Raw genomic sequence first — 24,173 nt, 5'->3', positions numbered from 1 at the left:
CATTTCTCTACTCGTACAGAATATCTAAGGTTCTCCCTTTGAGAGTAAAGCACAGTCCAAAGACAGGATGTAACAAAAGGCAAGGGAGATACAGCATTTGATACTGCCCTCAAAATCTGATTCTTGTGTTCCTTCTGAAGTACAAAGGAACTGCCATGTCACTGAAGCTCAGCACCTATCTCTTCTTATAATGAGATAGTTAGACTGTCCAAAACCGTGGAATTTGTCTACCGAGTATGTCCGGATGATAGGCAGGGGATAAGAAGACCCTCCAGTGGGTAGAATCTCTCAGTGGATAAAGCAGTATCCCTTTCTAAATGATCTACCTTGTAGCTATGCTGTACTTTGATAGTAAGATCTGGGCAATTTATTTTCTTCTAGTGAGACCTTCTCTTTCATGCTGACGGGGGAAGATGGGAGCCGGCGGTTTGGTTATTGCAGGAGGCTGTTGGTAAGTACATCACCGTCACCTCAAAATGCAGAATTCTGTTAAACAATATCTCAAAACTACAGTCTGAACTTTGAGGGTCTCTCTCATGGTTTTTAAAGAAAATAGAGTTGCTCACTCTGAAATTTAGAAATGTGAGGAGCTCAAGTACAATAAGAATTTGTAATGGCTGTCTCAGTCAAATAGGTACCAGGTCTTGCACGAGATCCATAAGAATGTGAAAAGTTTCTTGGGTGAGCACTTTTAAAATTCTGTATATTATGTGCTTTCAAGCAGAATCAGAAATACTACAACACTGCAAACAAAGGCAAATGTGGTATTTCTAAACATTTGTGAGTAGTGTTTATCTCTTGGACAGCTGCTTACATCTCCAAAGTATTCTGCCAGCATTGCCTAATCAGTCTGCAGCAGGTCCATGATGTAGGTAAATAAGCCTCCCTGTCGAGTAGGAGGGCAGCAATGGTGGAGAGCATGCCACCATCACCATTTGCTCAGGACCATGCAATAAGCTGATGCCGGTGCCAGGAAGCCTAGGTTCTCAGGCCCCTTTTCAGTCCTCGTGACCAGGGCTGGTCAACTGGTGGTGTGGGGACTCAACTCAGCCCTACCAATTTTGTCTGGGCAGCAAAGCATAAAGTGGTTTGTTGTTCCTGTGCTAGCCTGTGCCTATCACCTCTTGGACAGGTCTGGAGCTGGTTGCAAGTGACTAGATGGGGAGCCATGGCTCCTGTACTGTCCACGTGACAGTTGCCTGCACTTGGTTGGACAGCTTATGTGGATATTGGATGCTGCGGGAGCCTTTTGCATACTGTGCGTGAATGTCTGCGGCAGCATTGCAAACTTGTTAATAGGTACTCCCTGTTTAAAAGAAAGAGACACTGGCGCTTTCCCCTCCCTTTGCTCTCTGCATAATTTCCATCTTTCCAAGCAGGGAGCACTGGCCTTCAGTAGCTTTCAGTGGCTTCCAGTAGACAGAGTAACTTGCTGTCGTTAGAACAGCACCCTCCATCCTGCATGTTGCCCGTACCTGACCCTGCTCTTGCCCTGCTCTTTGTCTACAGCAAAGCTTGTTGTCGTGCAGACAGCAGATGCTCTGTCTGGGAAGTATTGCTGTGTGTGGTTCCTCTATTTGTAAGAAGTTTCATTTAAAATAACATAACAGAAAACTTGTTTATCAATTCTCAGGCAGTATTTGCCATAGGTAGCATCAAATAAACTTGCTTACTCTGTATAACACAGTGTGTAAGTGTGGGCCACAACAAGGTTTGTATGTGGAAAGGAAATGTCAGTGAAGGCTTGTGTTGCAGTAAATCTGGAGCTGGTTGAGGGCAATTCAGATATTAACAAGTGAAGCACCTAGAAGGTATTCTTGCAGGTGTAAATAAGCATAACAAGATGTAGAGCAGAAGTAAATTCAATTACTTTTTTATCTGTCGTCATTTAAAAAGATAATAAGGTGTATTTGGAAAAAAACCCAAAACCTCAGAAGATGTTGGCTGGAATTAAATTATGGAGTGTTTTCACTCTACCTGGTAAAGGTGGTTTAAGACTTTTATATTTCTGGGAATGTTAGCAAGTTTGGAATCATGCACAGAGCTTACATTTGTGAAATGCAAAACAGTTGATCCTGGACCAGGCTGAGACTGAAATAATCAGCCACAATAAAAAAGGTGTATACACAGGGATGTTTAATTAGTTTGTCAATGAAGTACTAACTCAGGCTTTTTTTACTCACTTAAGGCTCAGTGAAATCCACGCTACATTAAAGGCAACATAAAAATAGAACCTTACTTTCAGCTGGTGCAGAAGGCAGGTCAGCGTAGTAGGAAATACCAGGAATAGAATTAAACCAGTACTACACACTTCTATATAAACAGTGTTTTGAGACAGCATTGGAGACTGTGTTTATCCTCTATTGGCTATGGCAAAAATCAATCAACAGGTAGCGAAAAGTAATTTAAAAAAGGGGAAAATAAGTACTGTCTTGCTAAATCTATCTAATAATTTAAAGCCAGTACTAAACCTGATCTGCTGCTGCCCTGGAAGATCACTTGATTCAGGATGTTTCATCTGGTTGCAAAACCTGAAGTGCAGAAGCTACATGTCTCATCTCACTGGTACAGCCTACCCAGCAGAGGAACGTGGAGTGATACCAATGTACTTTACAGGCTTGTCCCTTTCTGGCGCAAAACCTGTCATGCCTTGTGACAGCAAAACTGGCACAGTCTAGAGCTTAGAAAGAAGGAGAATTTTGGAAGCTGCAGAGAAACATCTCAACATTTCTGTCTGGGAAAATGGCAAAAGTAGCAGAAATCTACTGTTATTTGGACCCTGTAACCTCTTTCTGTGTCCTGCTGGGAGAAATGGTGGAACTGGGGTTTTTTCCTGAAGTGCCTTCTCCACAGGACTCAGTGCTCATAAAGCATACCAATTTCTTGTCCCCTGCAAATGTCGGTGCATGGTTGGAACAGCCTCACTGATGTGTACCTCAGTGATATTTCTATCTACAGTCATGTGCATGCTTTCATATTTTATATAGGCAAATACAGAGTTTGTACAGTCAACAAGGAGCAGGTAACCTCTGCAGACACTGTTTATATGCCAGAGGCTTGGGCTGTAAAGCAGATTTTTGTATTTGGCTGTCCAGTTTCCTGAGCAGTTTCTGAAAGCTTCAGTCAGGGTGGCTGTGGTGCCCAGGAGTGCACAGCGTCTCCTCCGATTAGTCCCATGCCTGACTCACAAGTTCTGTCAAATGCAATAACCATAACTCAGGAACTACATGGAGTTTTTGGCAAACATTATGTAAGAGAAAGGTGGGGCCATGCTGTGTAATATAAAACCATAAGAAAACCCTAAAGTCATTATAAACCACTCTGCTTCAAGACAAGCCAACTGCTGTGAGGCTAATTCCTTAGAAAATACTCCCCAGCTGTCCTGGCGAGTGATGCTCTTGTAATACCCAGCAAGAGGTGTCTCACACCTTCTGGAGCCTTTGGCAGTCCTTGGCAGCAGGCTCCATGGCTGGATGGGCTGACCAGCCTGGTCCCGTGAGTATGCCTGTCTGTGTCTTCTGCAGAGGCTGGTGTTCAGATTCCTTTGTTTGTGAAAGGATTACTTCTTTGTCAGCCTTGTTCTCCTTTGGCATGTTGCGATACGAACCAACTGCTCCAGTTTTTCTTTTCTGCCTTCAGATTTCAGATTCTTCCAGACCTTTTTTTGGGGGGGATGTGCGCTAAAACCCTGCCAAAACTACCTCAAGGGATACAGTGACAATTACGTTCTGTTTGTACTACAAATCCTGTACAGTATCCCCTTTAAATGTATTTACATTGTTTTGTTTCATTTTGGAACAGGATTAGAATGGAATGTAACCTATTGTACCTCAGCAAACAATCGCATTTCGGTAGACAGCACAAAGTTTTCCAATTACATCTTGATATTTAGAAGGCAACCATGTAATAGCTTTCCTAGTGACTTGATGTGAGAAGTATGCATCTTCATATAAAAAGAAATGGGCCAAAATATAGTAGAGATATCAACTCTCATTACTGTGCCATTTTACAACAAATAAGATGTTTTTCTTTAATAACTCAGCTTAATTTAACTTTCTTTCCCATGCTAATTAATCCAATGCTAGGCTCTTTTCTAGAGCTGTTCTTGGGCTGTGGCTCTGTGATATGCACACGCGGGCAGCAAACATGATTTGAACAGTTCCTGCTGAGGGCTTTACCTCACCTGGCCAGGCACGGCCCTCTCCAGTGGACATTACCATGCCCCCAGTACTATGGGGCAGCGACCTGCATAGGGGCAGAAGGGAGAGCAGGAGCACAGGCACAGCAGGAGCACATTGTGGGGAAGGAACAAGATTGAAGCTGCTGTAACATGAATTGTAAAAGAGAGATTTTTAATTTGCTTTAGTGTGTAATTTCTTTTTACTAATTGCCTTGATTTAATATGTTAAAAAATTGCTCTCTAAAGGGTGCGACTGAAGCCTTAGCTCTTCCATCGCTGTGCAGTCCCACAGGTTTGTTCCCAGTGAGAGCACAGTGGATACACAAGGGCCACAGTGGTGAAAGCAGAAACCACCTCAGTGGGTTTCGGCTGGCAGAGCCTTAGCTACAGGGCCCAGCAGTACTGGAAAATGTGTGAAACTTTCCTTACTGGGAGGCTGTGAAAAGTCTCTGCAGCCCAGAAAAAGGGTGTAGACAACCAGAGAGACACCAGGGATATATCCTTTGGGATATGCTGCATCCAGTGGAGCTCCTTGGCAACCTGGGTTGTCAGTGGCTTTATGGCTGAGATCCACAGCTGTGCCAGGCCCTGTCCCCAGGGACAGTCATTGCATATAAGCTGCTGTTTTATGGGATCTTCGTAAGCATCTTGGGCTTTACTGCCATGGCAGTTGCTGTGCATGCTGAATGGTCCTTGTTCTAGCTAGTGGGGCAATACTGGAGCATAAGATACTGCATCTTCAAAACAATCATCCTGCAGTTTGTTGCTGCAGCTGGTTCATGGGACCATTAGGAGATGCACATTTCTATCACGTAGGGCAGATATCTGAGGAGACCCAGAGCAGAAAGCCTGACAATGTCAGGATTTCTTGGCTGGTAACTTTGTACTTGCAGAAATAAGATGAAAACTTGCAGGGTCTGTTGCGCCCTATCCTGCCTCTTCCATCTCACAAGAAAAATGCTCCTTTACCACTTCTCTATGCTAAGACAAGCCAGCCCCAGGAGTCAGTGGAGGAGTGGATGCCTGAACATAAAGTGTGTACATTAAAACATGAAAAACTGTAGTTAGGTGGGACTAGTTCATCCTGCATTTGCTGGGGCAGGAGAAAGGAATTTGTTACACTGTGAAAACAAATTCTGCAGGATGCAGACGAATGTTTATGGAACTGAAAAAAACTCAGTTGAAAATCTTTTCTTCCCCTTGTCTTCTTCCCTCCATCCTGCCCTCCCTCGAGCACCTTTCACAGCCCTGTGCACACTGGGTGCTCTGGCATTAAAAGTTTCACATATAACAAGAAGACTTAAGACAAGCTTTTGGATTTAAAACACATGGTCTGAATTTGGATTGGCCCTAACAAGGAATCAAGAGCTGCCACAGAAGCTGGCTTGTGACTGAGTTATTAATTTTAGACTCTCAGCATTTGAATTGTTCTGATTCCTGACACCATTAAGGAGCATCTCTGTTTCTAGATATGTTGGCTCGCTGGTGATGCTAGGGCTTGCATGGCCATGAGGGTGTGATTGCATTAGGCTTAAGAGAGCAGTGATCTGATCTGACGTGATAACCTGATTTCTGCAAACCTACTTTTCAGCATCTGTATTTATAGGTCTGTCGTCTTTTAAAATTAAGCCAGCGACAAAGCAGCAGACTTGCCAAGAAGGAGCCTTGCTGGATCTTCAGTATGACTCTGTCTTTCTGAAAGTGCCAAGCCTTAGGAAACTGTCTGTGGACATAGTTTCCACAACATAGGAAAATGTCTGTGGGAGGCATCTCCTTTATCTTCTTGATGTCATCTATTCAAGCTATGGACCCCATCAGCTTGTGTGTGGCTCTAATATAACTGAGCAGGAGAAATGTGCTGGGATGTTATTCAGAAACACATTTCCCTGTTTAAGCTTTGGATTGAATCTGCATCTTTCATTGTTCCAAGATCAAGACAGTCCTAAAGCCAGACAGGATTGAAATAGTGTCCTTTTCATTTTCCTGCAGAAGGGAATAAACACAATGTGTATGTGAAAATGGCATTTGCATTGTCATTTAGAGTTAAATATTTTCATATACGATCTCTGTTATATGATCATTTCTTTAACTACAGCTAATTGCAATTGAAGCATCTACCATTCTATCGTCAAAGGGAGCCCAGGGTGTCAGAGGCTTATGCAGAGCTAACAGGTGCTTTGCAAAGGCTGCTTCCTTCAGACGGCTCAGCTGCTGCTATGCATTTGTGTTGGTCCTTTTTTGCCTGGCCTTGGGCAGCCCTTACTGCTTCCTCCAGTTTTTCTAATAATGCTCTCTGGGGAATTATTTAGAAGATCTCAGACGAGATGTCCTGTCCCGTTTTGGGGAGGAAGGAGCACGGCCCTTCTGCAGTCTTCAGACTGATGCTAGTCTGTTTCTGGCTGTGCTTCTGCTTCTTTGAGGTGGCAGATAGGACTACAGTGCATGTTTCTCTTTCTTGCTGTTTGGTGAGTCTGTTTTAGCTGCCTTTCCTCTCCACACAGTGCATTTTCAGGTAGATGGGAGAAGTGGGGAGGAGAAATGCAAGATGAAAAATGTGTTTGGTCCCAGCTGCTTCGGTTCCTCTGATGTCAGCATGCCGGGTCTACTATTCCCCAGTTTTTTTCTGGGGCTGTGAAACCAGGAGCTTTGCTGATGCTCCACAGCTTCCCCGGTGTCTTAAAAAAACCAAACCACTAAGTTATGTGTCTGAATGGCTGGCAAGTATGCACACTGGAGGGACAGCCTGCCTTACTTTGAAAGCGGTCATGTGCAGTATGTGAGAGACTCAGTGCTGTGCCAGACTGGGAGGAGTTCTCTGAAGGCTCCCCTAGATTTCAAGCACATGGGCAGGGAGGTGTGATTCGAAAGAAAAAAATGGCAGGCTTATTTTTTGGAGCAAAAGCCTCCTGTTTCTTCTGCCAAAGCAGGTTTTGGAGTGAGCTTTAGTCAGTAAACTTCAGATTAAACTCACTATAAAAAAGACTGTCCTTAGCCACTTGCAGACCAGCCCTGACACAGAACTCAGCTCCTTCATCTCTTAGCCAAGTTCTGTTCAGTTTATGTTCATCCTCTTGGGAAACTGTCTCGTTATCAACTAAACTTATTAGCATTTTCATTTGTGATACTGGGCTAAGGCTCAAAATATCCTGGGCTCCATGAAAACAAATCGAAAACAAATCAAAACCAAAACATCATCCCCTCTATCCCTCTTCTTCCAGGAGGCATGCAGTGCATTGAAGGCAGAGTCACTCAGATGCCTCTCAGCTGTGCTACTTCACCTTACAGCTTCCCTGAACTGGACCTATTCGTTGTGGAAGAGTGAACCTTGGAGGACATGACTCCAAAGCTTTGTAGCTTGTTTGTAGAGCACAGCCTGCAACTTGGAAGCACCTTTCTCCTGGGAAGAGAGGAGGTTAAACCAGTCCTGTTGGCTAGACCCATTGTCCAGGTCTCCCCTAGTGAAAAGAGATGAGTCCAGGCAGAGAAGGGAGCACTGTCATGTCCCGTAGAGTGTTTTTTTCAGGGAAAGAAGCAAGCTAAAGCACAATGAGAAGGTGTCTTAGATCCATCTTTGAGTTGTAAACTAATGGCTGAGAGGGAAGGTTATGTGAAGAGTTGCCAGTGTTAGAGATTTGAGAAGTCCTGCCCCTCAAGAATGGCTTTGCCTGAGGCTTTTGCTTGCTGCCTCGTACAGATGATTTGTATACACCTGGGAGGCTATGCTGTTTGCAGGAAAAAGTCTCTGAAATAACAGAAAAAGCTGTCCTATACAATGAGTGCGAGGAGGGAAGAATCCCAGCTCTCAGAGACATGTAGCCTTTAAAACCTTTGAAAGCAGTGATATTTCATAAAGGAGAATCTTCGAGTAAGTGCTAAGTAGTTATTGTTTCTGGTCTCATAGATGACCCAGGAATGTGATGTTTTTACTGGCAGTCAGTGAGACCGCTCTTGGTTGGGAGCTATCCAAGGCTCCTGGCATGGCTTCGGCATTCCTGCAGATTTGACACAATGATTTTAACCAAAATCCCACATGCTTGATATAATCACTCAGTGTCTTTAGAAAGGGTTTTATACCTAATATGGACAAAAAAGGGCTCTGCTTTTTCAGAGATGTGACGTGTAGTGAGCAGGTTTGGATCCAGAAATAGACTCATCTGTATTCACTTAGCTTTGGTATTTTTTTTGTGGTCTTTATTATAACAGGCAGGCACCTGCTGACTGTCCAAGTCTAGATTGCAATATTCAGATTTCAAAAGCACAGCTACCTCTCTGTTTCTCTTGATTGACATCTGTATGGCATGTAAATGTCAAACACACCATGGGGAAGTTAATCACTATATCAGCAGAGTCTAATCATAAGACAAAGATAAAAATATACTGGCCGCCTATGTGGATACAGAGGAGATGATCAGCCACTTGGGCTAAATATACAAGTGGGCAGAAGCTGATGGAAACAGTGACTGAGCTGCTTTTTATCACAGAGTCGTTATTAATGGAAACGATTCTATCACTGCTGCATATCAATAATGTACAGCTGTGCGAAGAGGCTAAGTGATGCCAAGTGATTCTTTTCCAGCCACTTTTCGCTCCATGTGGCATGAGCACAGCTTGACTCCACGAGATGCTAGGAAGTAGGCAGCCTCGTCTGCTGTCTCAGACCCCACTCTTTGATGCTGGGGTGCTGGTGTTTGTCAGCGTACCTGCAGCCATTCTGTGCCATTGGTGGATGTAGCTCCCGGACGAGGCAGCACCGGGACTTCCTTGCATTGTATCCTGGGACTGCATGTGACTGCATTTGAAGTCAATGAGCTGCCCTCTTAAAATAACAGCCCCTAGGAAGTGTGTGCCTGCTGATCTGGTGAAAGTCAGTTGCAACTACGCAAAACTGGAACACTGCATCTCAGCTTATTAAAAATACAGTGGGTAGCTGCTACGCATGGATGTCACTGCCATCTGTGCGCGTTGTGCACATGCAGGGCGCAGGCAGACCAGTTCTCTGCTCTGAGGACCTTGCCGGTGAGGATGTTTTTTCTAAACTGCTCAGCACTGGCCTAATTCTGCTTCCTTTCCAGCAAAAAGCTGAATGCAGCCAGTGGTTGTACCCTTCTTTCACACGCGGTGCGAGTGTGCCGTTCCCTGCAGCAGTGTAGGCAGGGTTGCAGAGTCCAGTGTGGGGAGGGAATACACTTCAGTCATGCCAGTTTAAACCCATTGTATTCTCTAGGAAGTATCTTCAATAGGATGGTTATAGAGGGTGGCCTTTATAGGTGGTTTTTGTTTGGGAGGGAGTGTGTGTGTGCGTCATTGGTTCATACTTGCCACTGTTTTTGAAGGGTTTTATGTTCATCTTGCGTTAATCTGAGGAAGTTCATGGTTTAGCTCATGCCGCTTGCCTTTCTTTAGGTCTGTGAGCTTGTTTTCTGTAAATTGAGCTCTCTTTGAACATCATGGAGTGAGTGGGGAACTAAAGGCATTATAACCTCCCTTAGCACTGTAGTTCTCATCTTCCAGCACATGGCCCCAGGGTGGCCCCACTCTTCATGCCACAGCAGGAGCAGAGGACAGTGATAGCACAGGCAAGAGTTACAGTCATAGTTAAATGTGCTTTTATGGCTGCAAGCTGGAGCGATATTGGAATACAACTCCAACGCGCTGTGATTTCCAAAGTGGATAAGCACTATTTACGCTTTGCAGTTTCCTGTCTTATGGAAGAAATATGGTGCTTTTCCAAGAGTAGCTATTTTGATGGAGAAACAGATAGTGAAAGATGCCACATGATGGCTAACTGTGTGATCAGAGAGAGAAGTGTATTTTCTTATGACTCCAAATTAATATGTAATTTTAATCTCCTTTCTACTGTTATCAGCCAAGTGGAAAAGGCCCACGCCTACCTGAAGTTTATTGTGTCATCAGCCGGCTGGGGTGCTTTGACTTATTTTCCAAGGTAAGAAGATTTTTTTTTTCCAATATTACTTTTTAATTTGATTGTTTACTGAGACACATCCACAGTGATGAACCAGACAAGAAGAATTTCTCCCTTTGATGGGAGATTACTGTATTTTACAGTTGCTGTTTTGGATATTCCATCCCTATTATTGGGTTCATCAAAGAATGTCCTATTACTTCTGTGACCGAGGCAGAACTTGATTCAAAAAACATCTGGGTGTCTGTATGATCTGGCTGACTGAAGTTTTTTCCATTGTTTTCTAAAGCCGTTCTGTGCTGAGCTGTAATTCTTGGCATCCAGCATTTGAATGATGGGCTGTACCACTTCTACTCCAATACCCCAGGGAATGATGAGGTTAAGAAAAAAGATTATTTGATGAGTGAATTCTATGTGCTTAGCTCTACTGACATGATTTTTTTATCTCTGGAGGCTAGGAAAGCACAGATAATCTTTTAATTGGCCTCCACATTAATGAATCCAAAGCTGCATTGTATGCTGATGTTGTTTACCATTTTGACACAAGAGTTTCAAGACAATAAGCAGGGTATTGCAGCTAAACCGGGGAACTGACTAGCCATAGAAACAGTCAACTGCCAGTCAGCTCCAGAGCCACAATCATTTTTCTTTTGTAAGACAAAAGGTTATTTCTGATTGATTAACATTTGAAATGTCTCTCTGACTGCCAGTTTAGGGCCTCCTAGTTCTCTGAGAGCATGTCCTTCAAAATCCAGTAAGCACTTCAGAGTATCTTATAGGATTTTCTGGTGATTTGTGAAGAACAATATGTCTAATGTCAAATGGCTGCCTTCCCCTTTTCCTATTTTGATACAGTGTTCAAGAAATGTTTTAAGTTGCCAGAGATTTTCACTTCAGATATGGGAAATCTCACATAACTTACACAGATTTTTTGTGTTCATTTGTATAGGAATAAAAAAAAAAAAGAACATGTAAATCACTGAAGTTAATAAAAATCATAGCATTTATATTGTTCATATGATCTTGTAATCATACAGAATGTTATCTTCAAAGCAGGTTCCAAGCTTCTCTAGATAAAACTTTGTTTAACACAAGTCTTGTGTGAAGAAAAACAGTTGGATTGCAATAGTTAATTGCAATTCTGCTTCTGACCTCTTTCATAAAGCTCTGAAATCAAGGGTTTATAACAGCGTTGCTTAGACATAATATGTATCTAAACACAGATATCTGTGAGTGAAACAGAATGCATTGTTCTGGGAAGATAACACAGCTCACCAGACTCATGGTCTGGAGAGATGTCCTGAGGCTCTTTGTTTGCTTTTATGTTTTTATCTAATTTTGATAGTGCCTATTTTTCAAAGGAAAAGTTGGGAAAGGGGGGGGGGGGCAAAAAATATTAAAAAAAGGAAACTTTTAAGTATCTTCCTTACAACCAAGTATCACTGCACTGAGGTTTAAAGTCAGACAAGGAAGATCATTGCATCAAAATTGCAAATAAACTGCTTTCCCAGTTCAGTCTGTAATTTGAAAAAAAGTTTCTGATCATCCAGCCAAAATGAACCCAAGTTTGATGGTGAGTGTAGTTTCACTGGCAGGGGCTGTTCCCAGGCATTGTGGCAGGCAGGTCCTGGCCACATGGACCACAAATTCGTGGTCTGGGGGGGAAGGCAGGCTCTCACTCAGTTGCATATTGGGCCCTGAAGGGGCTGTGACACACCTGTGCTCCTTTTCAACTACTGGTCTCATGGAGGGGGCTGGGCCACAAAAGGACCCCATCCACACTGGAGTCTGGCCACAGTGGCATTGTCCTACAGGGGGCTGGTCCCCTCCTGACAGTACGGGCAGCAGGGTGGGAGCAGGGCGTTTGGCAGCACACAGGGCTGATGCCAGCAGTGGGCTGGATTTAGCACAGCTCTTTAAAACGCACTCCAAGCACCACATTTAGAAAGGGTTTGGACAAAACAGCTGTTGAATGAAGGAGGAAGAGCTTGAGCCTTAGCATCCCTGTTGGTTTTGAAGACAGATGTGTGGTTGGAGACAGTCTTTTCTTCCAGCCTAGTAAGAGGAACCTGGGCTGTCCTGATTATTAAATCCAGTGAAAGACAGGAAAATTATCATGATGGTACACTTTGCTGAATTAGTCAAAGCAAGGAACAGTTGTCTTTACAGAAAACTATGAGTGATGAAAGACCATGAGATATTAAACCTTGAATATTAGTTATCAGAAAAGCAAAAGGAGTCCTCTGTTTATAAATGTTTATCATTCTGTTTCTGATAGCCTGCATTATTTTCAACTTCTTCAAAGCCTTTCATGCTCACTGTTGTAATACCTACTGCTAACACAGACTTGAGAACCACAGATATATTCACTTTCAGCCAGTTCATTTGATCATGATTTCAACAGATGTTTTTGACCATGTTATCTCCTGAGATCTCTGATACAACTTTTATTCAGTTTAAATGCTCCTTTTTATTTGTTTTGTGAAGGTTGTTGGAACAGTGATATGACACACACATGGCCCCCAACTCCAGCAACATAAAGCATCAAATAGTGACTGCAGAAAAGGAAGGAGATACATGTTAGGCATGTTACAACTGCATGCTGGCAGGGTGTAGAAGCACTAAGGGACCTGGTGTATAGCCTTGGTTCATTACTGCTTCCCATTTGGGCAGCTGGTTTTGTTTAGTGAGGATGGTTGTGCTCCAAATTACATCAGGAATGAAATTCATATCTTCGTTTATGGTTATCTGCCACTTCCGTGGGCTGGAATGCAAGCTATGTATATAGGGTCAGCTTTGCTTTAGTTAGGTCTTTAGCATGTTGCAAGGAAGAAGGGGAAACTATGCACCAGTGCATGCCTCTGTTGGCATTTGGTGTCATTAGCTATCGTTGTAAGTCACCAGCTTGTGCTTAAGTATCTTTTAATGTTCTGTTTCAGTGAAAAAGCATTTCCAAGAGAAACAAGGGGAAATGCCTGGCTCAGACCCACTAACTCGTGTATGGCCTTTTGCTCTTGAGTGGTGGTTAAAAGATCACCATTTCAGGTCAAACCACTAACTGCTTTGAAGCTTGTTTTCTCGTCTTCTTTAGGTTTATCATCTATATGGTCTGTCTAATGTGGGAAAACTTAGCTGTGATCTAATTTATGTTGGCCCATGTGACCAAAGAGAGAAGAAAATAATAGCCCTCTCTATCTGTAAGAAGTTCCATCTGCTGATTTCAGAACTGGATTGCCTGGTCTGTGTCATGTCAGACAGAAGATGACCTTAATGCAGGCATCCAGTGTAAACAGCTGGGCATGTTTCGTGAGGCTGCTGCTCGTGGTTGGCTCCAGCTCAGTACAGACTGCGATGTGACCACTGCCGCCACAGCCGGGACTCTTCCAGGAGCTCTTTCCTGGTGAACCTCTGCTGGTGTCCTAGTGTGACAGGGTTCCTTTTCTTGCTGGTCTGGCTTTTTCCTGCCCTCTCAGTTGAAATGGAAAAGATGCTCAGGGCAGAAGAAAGTGTTTCTCCTTAATGCATATTTCAAGATAAACCTCTGAGATGTGATACTGACCTGGCCTGTGATCATGGGATTTGTCTCGATCTTTCTCTCCTTCAGCTTACCCTGTTGTTGAGGCAAAATCCCGACAATAGAGTTCCCTTTTGCCATGCTGAGTCTCCTTTCTCCTCTCCAGATTTGTTATTTCTTCCTTGTCTCTGTGTTAACTGCATTCACAAACAGGCTCCGTTTTGTAACTGGAAAATATATAATTTTTAGAGTACAATCAAGTCCTGTGGCTTTAACGGTAGTGAAGAAATGCACGGCAGAGGAGAATTAAACTTAGCTCTGCCATGTGTTTAGGCACACGTGGATCAAAAGATGCTTCAAAAGTGTATATGGTGCTGACATGTTCTGTCCATTTCTCTCTCATGTCTTACTAATGGATCAGATTCTGGATGAGGTTGAAAGGAGAAGAGGAATATCTGCTGCCCTGGTTTATCCATTTATGAGGAGCCTGATGGAATCTCCTTTTCCTGCACCTGGAAAGACAATCAAAGTCAAAACCTTTCTGCCTGGAGCTGGAAACGAGGTAAAAAGCAACTGCAAACATTAAAAGTCAAAGCCTCCCCCAACATCACTCCAATATCAAACAGCAAAAGAAAACCAGGAGAAGACGTATGGATACCGCAAGGCATGTGAGGTGGCACACCCTCAAACTGAGCAGTGCAGGAGCAGCACCAGAGTTGATAAGATAGTGCTAGTTCCCACTGATGATTATAAGCCAACGTATTGTTATGCATTTGTTATTTTCCATTTATGAATAACCTGTGTTTAATGAAAAAAACCACAAACACCACAAATGTCCTAGTGTGCCTGGCCTAGTGCAGTTAACAGACTACAGTGTTGCTGGGCTTTATCACAGTGATAACAAGCAAGTATCAGTTTCCCATGCTGACTGTGCTTAAACAGTTTGGCCGCTGGTTGTTATTGCAAACCTCATTATGCTGGTCCTGGCCTTGGTCGGGGGAGTGACCAGCAGCATTTCAACAACTCTTTTTGGCAATAAATACCCATTAACTGGACCTCAAAGAAATAGTCTATATTTGGAGAAGCATGTCATATAAAAGTTTGTGTGTGTGTGTGTATACGCATACATATAATAGATTTAATTTCCTTTTATTACTGACTCAAGTGGCTAGAAGCTTAGCATTATACAACATATGCCTTACTGGAAAATGGCAATATCGGTGCCTTGCTTAAAAAGTTTTTTGTAACTTGAGGCTTGCTAACCCTTCACCATGTCAAGTTCTGCTCTCTGTATGTCCTTACGTAAGTACACAGTAGCTCCACTCAGATGGGCAAGCATACAGAGGAAATACGTTACTGCAGATATAAATAGAATGTGGCCCAGATAGTTGAAGCAGGAAAAAAATTCCCCTCTCGGGTTATTTTACACTGCTTGGGGTTAGTTTTACAGTGCTATTACTATTTTTACATTGAACAATATTTTCTCCAAGTGTAGTGCCACTGACTTCAGCAGAGTGGGCTTGTGATGTCACTTGGTATGAAATGTAAAGTGTTCCTTGCATAAGTGACTTGTGAGGCATGTTTAAGTCACAGGCATTTTCTTCTGGAGAAGCAAAAGAAAACTGAAGGGCTGATAGGTGTGACAGTGGTAAGATCTGATAATGCTTTTTTGATGTGAATATATCTGAGAATCGTGGATCTGCAATTCCTCTGTCCTCTGCCCAAGCTTCTGAACTCTCCCAGAGAAAAACATTGAGATAATTCCAAACAAACAACTCTCTTCTGGCTGAGCTTTGCTCTCTGTTATGCTAGTACAAACTTGTTATTTAAATGGAATGCACTGGCTTAATTAGGAACAGAATCTTGTCCTTCCATTGTGGCTCCTCTGGCCTAAACAAAGATGATGATTAATTGGGAAGTAGACAGTATATTTCTTTGTGATGAGGCAGACTGAAGCAGAAGGCTTTGCCAGGCAACAGAAAACATCCATGGCATTTGTAAAATCTGCCATAACTTGCATTGCATCCTACCCTGCAGCAAGATTTTAGTGTTGGAAGTTTTGCAGTGAAACCAGCTCCTCATGATGTGGCGCATAAAGGTGAGTGGAGCTTGCAGTCCCCCTGCTGAGGAACGGATGGGGGCACCTTTGCTGAGTATAAGAGAGGTCGGCAGGCAGCATTTCCCAAGGAGGTATTCATGGGACACCATCACGCTGCAATTCGATTCTTACTGCTGTTTGGGGCAACAGCTGAGTGACGGGTATCTGATGCTCTGGCACCATAATGTTTCTGTATTTCAGGCCTTAAAAAAAAACCAAATCTGTACAGAAATACTGTTCTAACAGTGGCATTCTTTTTCCAGTCCTATGTTACTCATCACAAACAGTATTACAATGAAACTGGTACGAACTGGTTTTGTTTCCAGTATCGTGTGGTCTTGATCATATCCTTAAAACAGTGTGCTTGTGAGGAATTTTGTCAGGGCTACTCCAGTTTAAACCCAATACAGTATGCTCATGGAATGTGGTGTCATGTGCATGAAAACATAAAAGTGGTCTAAAGCAATAAAGTGACGGTGATTTTTCGACATATGGAAAGAAGGAGATGTATGTATGTTCCTATTAATATGTCTTCAGAGATTTCAACACAGCTTCAAGTTAGCCAACTTTTCCCCTTTCCCTTCTGTTTCCTCAAATTCCTCAGTAGTTCATCATTTGCTGTCTTGCACTTCATATTTTTCTCCCTCTGTTACTCTCTTCATGTTATTTTTCCCTCTTCTTTTTTCTGTCCTCCACCTTCAAGTTCCACATCTGAACATGTCAATTGCAGAGTAAAAGGAAGATATAATAAAGGAATCAAGCAAAAGGCATTTGAGAAAAGGAAGGAGAGGGCCTGAGGTCATGGATGAAGTATGAAAATTAGACTTTAAAGGGATGTCACAAGTCACCATCTAAGACCTTGTCCTGACTCCCCAGTTAAGTATATATATGTACATATATCTTTATGACAAAAAAAGCTTTTAAACATTATATAGTGAATTATGCATCATAGAAGAGTGAAAATGAAGTAAATTGGGTTTGCATTTTGACTGGCCTTTCAGTTCAGTCCCTGGCTTCTATCTAGATGTGAATTTGGATTGCTAGCCAAGTTCATAACCAAATTTACCTTGTCTGTATGGCTGTTTTAACCCTGTAAGCTTCCGGCTCCAGTGTTTGCAGTTTGTTACTTGGTTCATACTGTGGACTCAGCCAAGCTTTGCATCTCTGGCAGGGTGTTTAGAAGGCAGAATTATGCTTCCATCGGAAATGACAGCAGATTTAATGTGCACAATGGTATTCTGGGAAGAAGAATGACTTGATAGTGAATTGTGTAATATGCCCTTTCTCTGGAGTGCTGTGCCTCCGGCCTCAGTTTGCAAAAGAGGATGGGGGTCATTCTCTGTGTCCCCTCAACAGGAAAGCACAGAGCAGTGCTGGAGGGCCCAGGCTGGGGTGCTGGGCGCCCCTGGCACTGTCAGCCCTGACCAGTGATGCTGACTGATGTTTGTTGGATGTGTTCAGGTTATTGAGCTGCGGCGGCCCATGGACTCACGCCTGGAACACGTGGACTTTGAATGCCTTTTCAAGTGCCTCAGCATTCGTCAGATCATCAGGATCTTTGCTTCTCTCCTGTTGGAACGGCGTGTGATTTTTGTAGCAGATAAGCTCAGGTAAGCGGCAAAGGGACCTGAATCACACATTCAGGACAGTAGTATCTCTGGATACAAAATGCTTTATGAAATGTCCAGAATGGTTGTCAGATGTGAGGATCCTCTCACTGGAGGATTTAAATAATTTTTACATCAATGGAATTATTTGCATCAGGTGGGACACGCACTTGCTATAAACCACTTGTGTCTTGCTTTCCCATCTGTAAAATGGTGCTACCAATACTCACCTGCTTCATAGTCAGCAAATTTTTGCACAGCATTTTGAAGCAATATAGACCTTAGCAACTTTTCATTTCAGGTTTTGGAACAGAGTAGTCATAAACAGTAGCAGAGATCGTCACTTTGTGGCCATGCAGGTCAGCCAGGCAGGAAAGTGGGGTGCTGAGAGTTCACCTGGTTTGCTCCATGCAGTACAGAGTTTATAGTGGGGCTAGGTTTCAAATCCTGCACTACAAAACGCATCCAGTGGGAGTGTTAAGAATGCTATCATGGTCCATCCCAACTAGTTAAGGTATTTCTTCTGGTGCTCACATGACCTGAAAATGTTTACTTTCCAAAGCTCCATCCTGGGCTCCTTGCTACATCCTTTCAACATACCTCTTACTTCCCTGCCCTTTGATTGCGGCCTCCCCTCCTTGGCTCCTCTGAGGTGTGAACTAACCCCAAGGTGTAAGGAGTGACAGCAACATGTCACAACTCCATGACCTTTACCAAGGAAATGGGAGCTCTGTGCAGGCTGCACCCCTGCCCTGCAGAAAAGAATCATCCCTGGTTTAGATGCTTGTGTAATCCATACACAAAAGTATAGACATTGTAAAGAAGACGTTCTTTGCTGTGGCATGATAAATAATGTGAGATGGCAAATAAAAATAAAGACCATAATTTATTAGACTCAGGAACATCCAGTGTCTTTTAAAAGGACACAAAGGACTGTATGGGTGGTTAAAAACACAGATGGATCTACCCAAACAAACTCTGTTAAACACTTTATCGGCCCCGACCTCCTCTGAATGACCGCCAGAAATAATAGCTACACTTAGTGGCCGCCAGTGTATACAATAGCAAAAATACTTTGCATAGTAAAAGCTTTACAACCTTTAGGGGAGAATTTCTTAAAGTTGCAGACCCTTCTCAGGTTATAAAGCTACTTCCTCAGCGGTCTTTTTTGTTGTCTAGATCAACAGGAGCATTTTATTTCATCCCTTCCCTTGTCAATAACCCTTAATTTGAACGACCATTTGGGATGACTTAATTTCACATAAACTCCTGGTGAGAACTGTGTAGCTGGTCTGGGGTTTCTGCAGCACTTCAGTACTGATATGAATCACACCATGAATATTGAGGCAGGTGGCTTTTGGAAATACTGTTGGTGTATTCCTTCTGACTTTTTCTACAGCATGCTTAATTACATCATTCCGTCTGTTTTACCATTCATTTAGCAGAATTAGTGGCACCCACAACTCTGTAACTCGTAATGACATGGGTCTGCGTTCCTTCAAATGGCGCAGTGATTTGAGTGGAAAATCACAAAAATGGTACAGAGAAAATAAAGGCTGTGCTGTGCTGCTGCCAACTGTTGCTCTGCTTTGAAGTTCCCAGTGACTTCTTTGTAATGTCCTGGTTTGGCAAAGTACCCCAAGCCTCGACCTGTGGACCACAGGCATAATGCTGCGGGGATGGCTTGCTGCAGGAGACATCCTCAGCCATGAGGGCTGGGACAGAAAGCAGCCATTCCCTGGAGCGTTCCTCTGGGACAGCTGGCCTAGCCAATGTCATATAACACTTATGGGCACTATTCAGAGAAAAGAAGCAACAATTAAACCTACTTTGACAGGCTTAAGGCAGCTTGGCTTGGAAAACAGTCATATTGCCAATGCTAAAGGCTCATGGTAAGCCAGGACTTCATCGGGCAACCAGGGTTTTATACACATTGCAAGCCCAATGGGAAGCTAACAGCTCAGGCTTGCCTGTGCAGTTACCTTTCTCCTGATAGCTGCCTAGTCCTACAGGGCTCAGAGCGGAGCGTAACAGTCCTGCTTACAGGCAAAGTGCTGCTGCTCTCCCTTTTGGCACACAGAAACAGAGCACCGAGACCAACCGGAACTGGAAATAATAAAGATCCCTTCCAGTAAACACATATCCAAACACTGCACTCTGCCGCAACAACTGTTTTCCAGTGAACTGCTGTTTCTGTTGTGAGAGCGAGCCATCGGGTCGGGGGCCATCAGCACGTACTTTGAGAAGGGAGAGGACTCAGGTGGATCCAAGAGGCTTATGAGGTTTTGTGGTTGCTCCTGTAAGAAGGGACAGAACCTGTCTTATAAAAAGGTTTATATTCGTATACTTCATTATATCTGCATGTACCCTATATTATATCCATATACTTTGTTTTGTTGAAAAAGAGTATGACAAAATCTGCGTGGTAGATAAGTCCCTGGATTGATTTGTGAATCCTGAGCTCCTCTTCTGAACCCTCCGACCTGCTGTGTGACACACGCTGGAAACGTAGCACCTCTTCCTAATCTTTTGTCTGGTCTGTCTGGGATCCTAAATGCTCCAGGATGGAGGCTGCTTCTTGCTCTGTGTGTGCATGCGGCTCTACTTGATACAGTGTGGCCCCTCTCAGCACGGGGATCTAGGAGGTACTGTAAAATAGAAACTAATAATGAGTCCTTTGGCAAAGGCCTGAAGAAAGTGACAGTGGATTTAAATTCAGTATTTACTGAGGTTTTCATGGTTTAAATGGGGATGAAGTCTAAAATGAAACACTCCGGCTTTGAGCTAATAACTGTCTGTCTTGGAACCTTCGCCTTGTCTGATGTGAATTTTGTTTATGGGCATCACAGCTGAAACTGAGGGAGTTTACCAGTAATGTGGGAAAAAAAAAAAAGTGAAATATCTTACAGGTCCAGTCTGTGGGCCCAAAGAACGAGAGCAGGAAATTAAAAAGATTTTACAAGGGTTTGATTTCTGCATGTACCCAAAAAATAGCTTAGAAATAAATGATGTTGAGGCTTAGGCTTGAAACAATGAGATGCAGTGGGCTTTTGTGGCTGCCTGTTTAACAGGTCTCCAAGCAATAAATGATTTCACACATTATACAAGGTTGGGGAAGTCAGGCCTAGTGAAGTGAGATTAATTCAATAAATTGTTATTTATGGTTCTTACAGTGCCCAGAATGTGAAAATTTATAGTCCTTGATCTTTGCGCAGAAGAGGTTGCCATTTTTCAACACAGAAAGTGATGCTACCAGCAATGAGGAAACCATAGAAAGTTTTGAATGACAGGACTGTGAGGTTGCCTCGGTTGGATATGTGCAGTTAGGTTTCAGGGTTTTGTTCCCTGACAAGTTGCTTATCTATTTTTTCCTGCTTGAAATTGGGTGAATAAATCCCTGTGGCTATTTGCTCACCTTCAGAAATTCATTTGCATCTGGTAGTGGCCTTTCAGTAGTTTGCGTTTCACGAACAGTCAAGAAGATAACAGAGAAATAAAGATAACAGTAGAGAAACTTGGAAGAAGAAGAACAACTCATAAAGGGGTAGCTTAAAGCTCCAGTTCCTTAAACATCTGCTGAAAGCACAACTGAGACAGTATGTTTCACCCCAGTTCCAATCCCCTTTCCAGCTGGGAGCCCCTGTTTGTGTTCCTGCTGCTCTGCCTGTTCACCCTGACCCTGAAACAACCCCGTGACTGCCAGCTGCAAAGGAAGAGCTGCTCTAGTGCAGTCTGCTGGGGTTTGCCAGGCAACAGATGCAGAAGTGGTGGGTTCTGGGGCTCCGGGAACATTGGCATTGCTGCAGGCACAAAGGTAGCAACAGAAAATAAATAGAAAGCAAACATTGGAAGGAATATATTTCTCTGCTTGTTTTAATTTCATGCTGGGGAAACAAATTTGTGGACATGTTTGCTGAGGAGAGGTGATGTCTCCATGCAAGTGAGAACAGTCTCTTTGCCTTTTCCCCTGAATGTTTGGAGAGGGGAAAAGGAAGGCCTCGGGCATCTCAAGGTCCCTTTGTTATAACCCCTTTTTTCATAAGTAAAAAGCACTCTTGCTGTAATCCACTGTACTGTGAAGGACTCTGAGCACATTTTGCTTACATTTCACATGTGGGTCCAGTCCAATGCCAGCCAGAGCAGTGGGAGTGTTTGGATGAGACTTGTGGTTTGCTGTGGATCTCAATCCTAGCATATTCCTTTCAGCGGCCTTTCTGAAGCTTTAGGGGTTGTGGAAGGCTTCTATAGAGTCCCTGCTCTTGTAAAAGACAAAATAACATTTCATTGGTGTGAATTTTGTTTTTACGTGAGGTATTTCAGCTTCTTCTCGGTGAAGCAGGAGCATGGGCCTCAAGGAAAAAGTCTCATTTGACAGCGATGGGGTTTATGCTCCTAAATTGTACAGGTGAGCTTGGAAACATACCCCAAGGCGAAGGTGGGCCAGATGTTTAAGTGTCACTGCTAGCTCGGGAAGTCCCTCCTCCTGCTCCCCTTGTTGCTTCTGCCCTGCACCATGCTCTCCCTCACCCAGGAGGCTGTGCCAGCCCAGCCACAGTAGGAATTACTCATTTTGCAAAGTTTCTCCAAAGCAGATGGGTGCCTCGGCCAGGTCACACCAGGAGCTCCTGTGCTGGGAGAGGGGCAGAGCAGGGTACTGGGGGCTGGGGGTTGGCAGGAGCATTGGGATGGGCACGCTTCAGGGTGGTGTTGCTACTGAAAGGTGTCTATTGTGCACCATCCTTAGGTGTGAGCCAGCTGCATTTACAATCTCTCATGTGGATAAACCCACCGGTTTTTACCCATGTGCAGGGGAGATTGGAGGGAATAAGGCTGAGGCAGTGTTGGATGACAGTGAACTTCAGTGCAACTAAAGCTCCTGCTCATCAGTGCCTTCCTCCCTTAGGGATGGCCACAGATGACTTTGTCTTCCCAAGGAGGGATTTTTTCCCCCTTCGTGTTTCTCAGCCCAGGCCCAGCATGGACCAGCAGTCTGTCAGCCGGTGTGCTGCAGCCCCCTGAAACCCTCCCCTGCCGTGCTTGCCCCATGAAGTCAAGAGGTGTTGTTGCAAGCAGAAGCAAGACACCTATGAGGTGGGAAGATTTTATCCTGTTACGGATAAAAAGCTTTTATCTTGTTAAGGGCAAAAACCTCTCTACCTCTCCCCAAAGTATTTTGGACTGCCAGGAGGGATCCATGTTCCAGCACAACTGTAGAAAGTCCAGGCAGATCCCAGACCTGACCAAAGGTTATGGGCTCCAGACAGAAACACTGACTAATGCAGGACTGAAGCATAAATATGTAAATACCAGGGGAAGTCATCCCGCAGGCACGTCTCTCTTAGCTTTGTGGAGCAAAAGGGGAGCAGAGTGTACTTGTATTCAAGGGCAAAGGCTTTCAGAATAAACAATGGCATTTCCCCAGTCTCAGGCACAGACACAGCTTAGGGCTGTCCGTGTTGTGTCCGGGACATGCAGGGAGTGTCGGTGCTTGTCACCTATTTGCGGCTGTTCTTTTGCACAGTTAGCAGCTGAGAGGCAGCCTGGGCCCCTCTCTCAGTGCCTACCTAGAAAAACGGTGTTAGGAATCCTTTAGCAGACAAGAAATCATAGCATAATCTTGTAGCTCAACTTAAAATATGCAAATTTAATTAGGTGATAAGTGGCAATGCTTTAGCAGCAAGAGTAAATCATTGTTCCTCAGCCCTGTAGCAAGATCAAGTGGAAAAGCACCAGTAGCTAAACTTTTGGGCAGATTACTAAAGTGAAAGCTCATTCCTTATTTCCTTGTTGTTTATTTTTTATTAGTAGAAGTAGGGTATAATTCTTACAAACTATTCATGGCAATGGTAGGCCTGACCAGGCTCACCTGCTGCCTGGGGATGCTCCTTTCCAGTAGTCTGTCATACCATAACACTTGTAAAATCTGCCAGCCTGTGGGTTAAAAGGTAAAAACGCATGTGTTAGGACAGAGAAAGTGTGCTCAGTAAACAGACAGTGAGCTTTGACCAGTAATAAAGATTTCCTTTACTTTCCCTGTCTAAAAAACCTCCACAAAAAAAAAAAAGGTGAGGGAAATTTGACGACAAACACATGCCAGAAACCACCTTGTGAGGGAGAATTTACTCTTGCCAGCCTCTAACTGGTCTGTACCATGTCTGAGCGCAGGCTACAGGAGACACAACTGTGTTTTCTCTTGGTCCCATCTGGCACAGCCCTATACTGAGCTAGAAGTCCAGTTCTTTGCCTACAGAAAAACTGTTAGTTATCAGCTGTGCGTTAAAGAAGGAGGTGTTTAGAGATGCAAGCTGCTGTACCTATGGGATGTGTAATAGCTCCCAGATCTTATGTCTAAACTGAGGAGAAGTATGGATTGCTGACATTTCTTCTGGTATTTTTTTATCCAAAGATCTTGAAGTGCTTTCTTAATACTGTCAGGATTATTGTCCTTGTCTGGTCTGACATGCTGAACATAAGCTAAAGAATTTCTTCCACTAATTTCTGCAGTGGAAGGAATGAGTCCTTGTATAATTATCCAATATGTAATCATGCCTAGTAGACAGACTTTATTCTACAGCAAAAACATCCATTTCTCATGTAAGTAACCAGAGAGTTTCCATTTCCTCCAGTGAGAGCCAGATCAGCCCCCACTGAGGAGTGATTTAGAGCCCGCAGACCACCCCTGCTTTACCTAAGGGACAACAGCTTGCAGCCCCTTCATCTTTTCTAAAAGAAGCATCCTCTAGAGTCTGTCTGAGTCTCCGTTACCTACCCCGCAATCGCTTTTCTTTTGTGAGACTGTTTTTTCTCAGTCTGCTTGCACTATGTAGCATCACTAAGTAGAAACATACATA

At 43.6% G+C, this 24,173-nt stretch overlaps 1 protein-coding gene across 7 annotated transcripts in view; it reads left to right on the top strand.

Annotated features, from left to right (window-relative positions):
- DENND2B (DENN domain containing 2B) overlaps positions 1–24,173 on the top strand; it is a 183,560-nt gene that overhangs the window by 139,436 nt on the left and 19,951 nt on the right. For all 7 annotated transcript variants that reach the window (XM_040608181.1, XM_040608182.1, XM_040608187.1 and 4 more), the window contains 4 exons: positions 382–451; positions 10,047–10,124; positions 14,039–14,179; positions 17,177–17,325. In XM_040608181.1, the coding sequence (XP_040464115.1) occupies positions 382–451; positions 10,047–10,124; positions 14,039–14,179; positions 17,177–17,325 (438 nt within the window). The remainder of the gene's footprint in view (positions 1–381; positions 452–10,046; positions 10,125–14,038; positions 14,180–17,176; positions 17,326–24,173) is intronic.

The sequence above is a fragment of the Falco naumanni genome, chromosome 10, assembly GCF_017639655.2.
Source record: "Falco naumanni isolate bFalNau1 chromosome 10, bFalNau1.pat, whole genome shotgun sequence".
Lineage (NCBI taxonomy): Eukaryota > Metazoa > Chordata > Aves > Falconiformes > Falconidae > Falco > Falco naumanni.
Note: the sequence above shows the minus strand (reverse complement) of the source record. Positions and strands in the feature narration are given on the sequence as shown.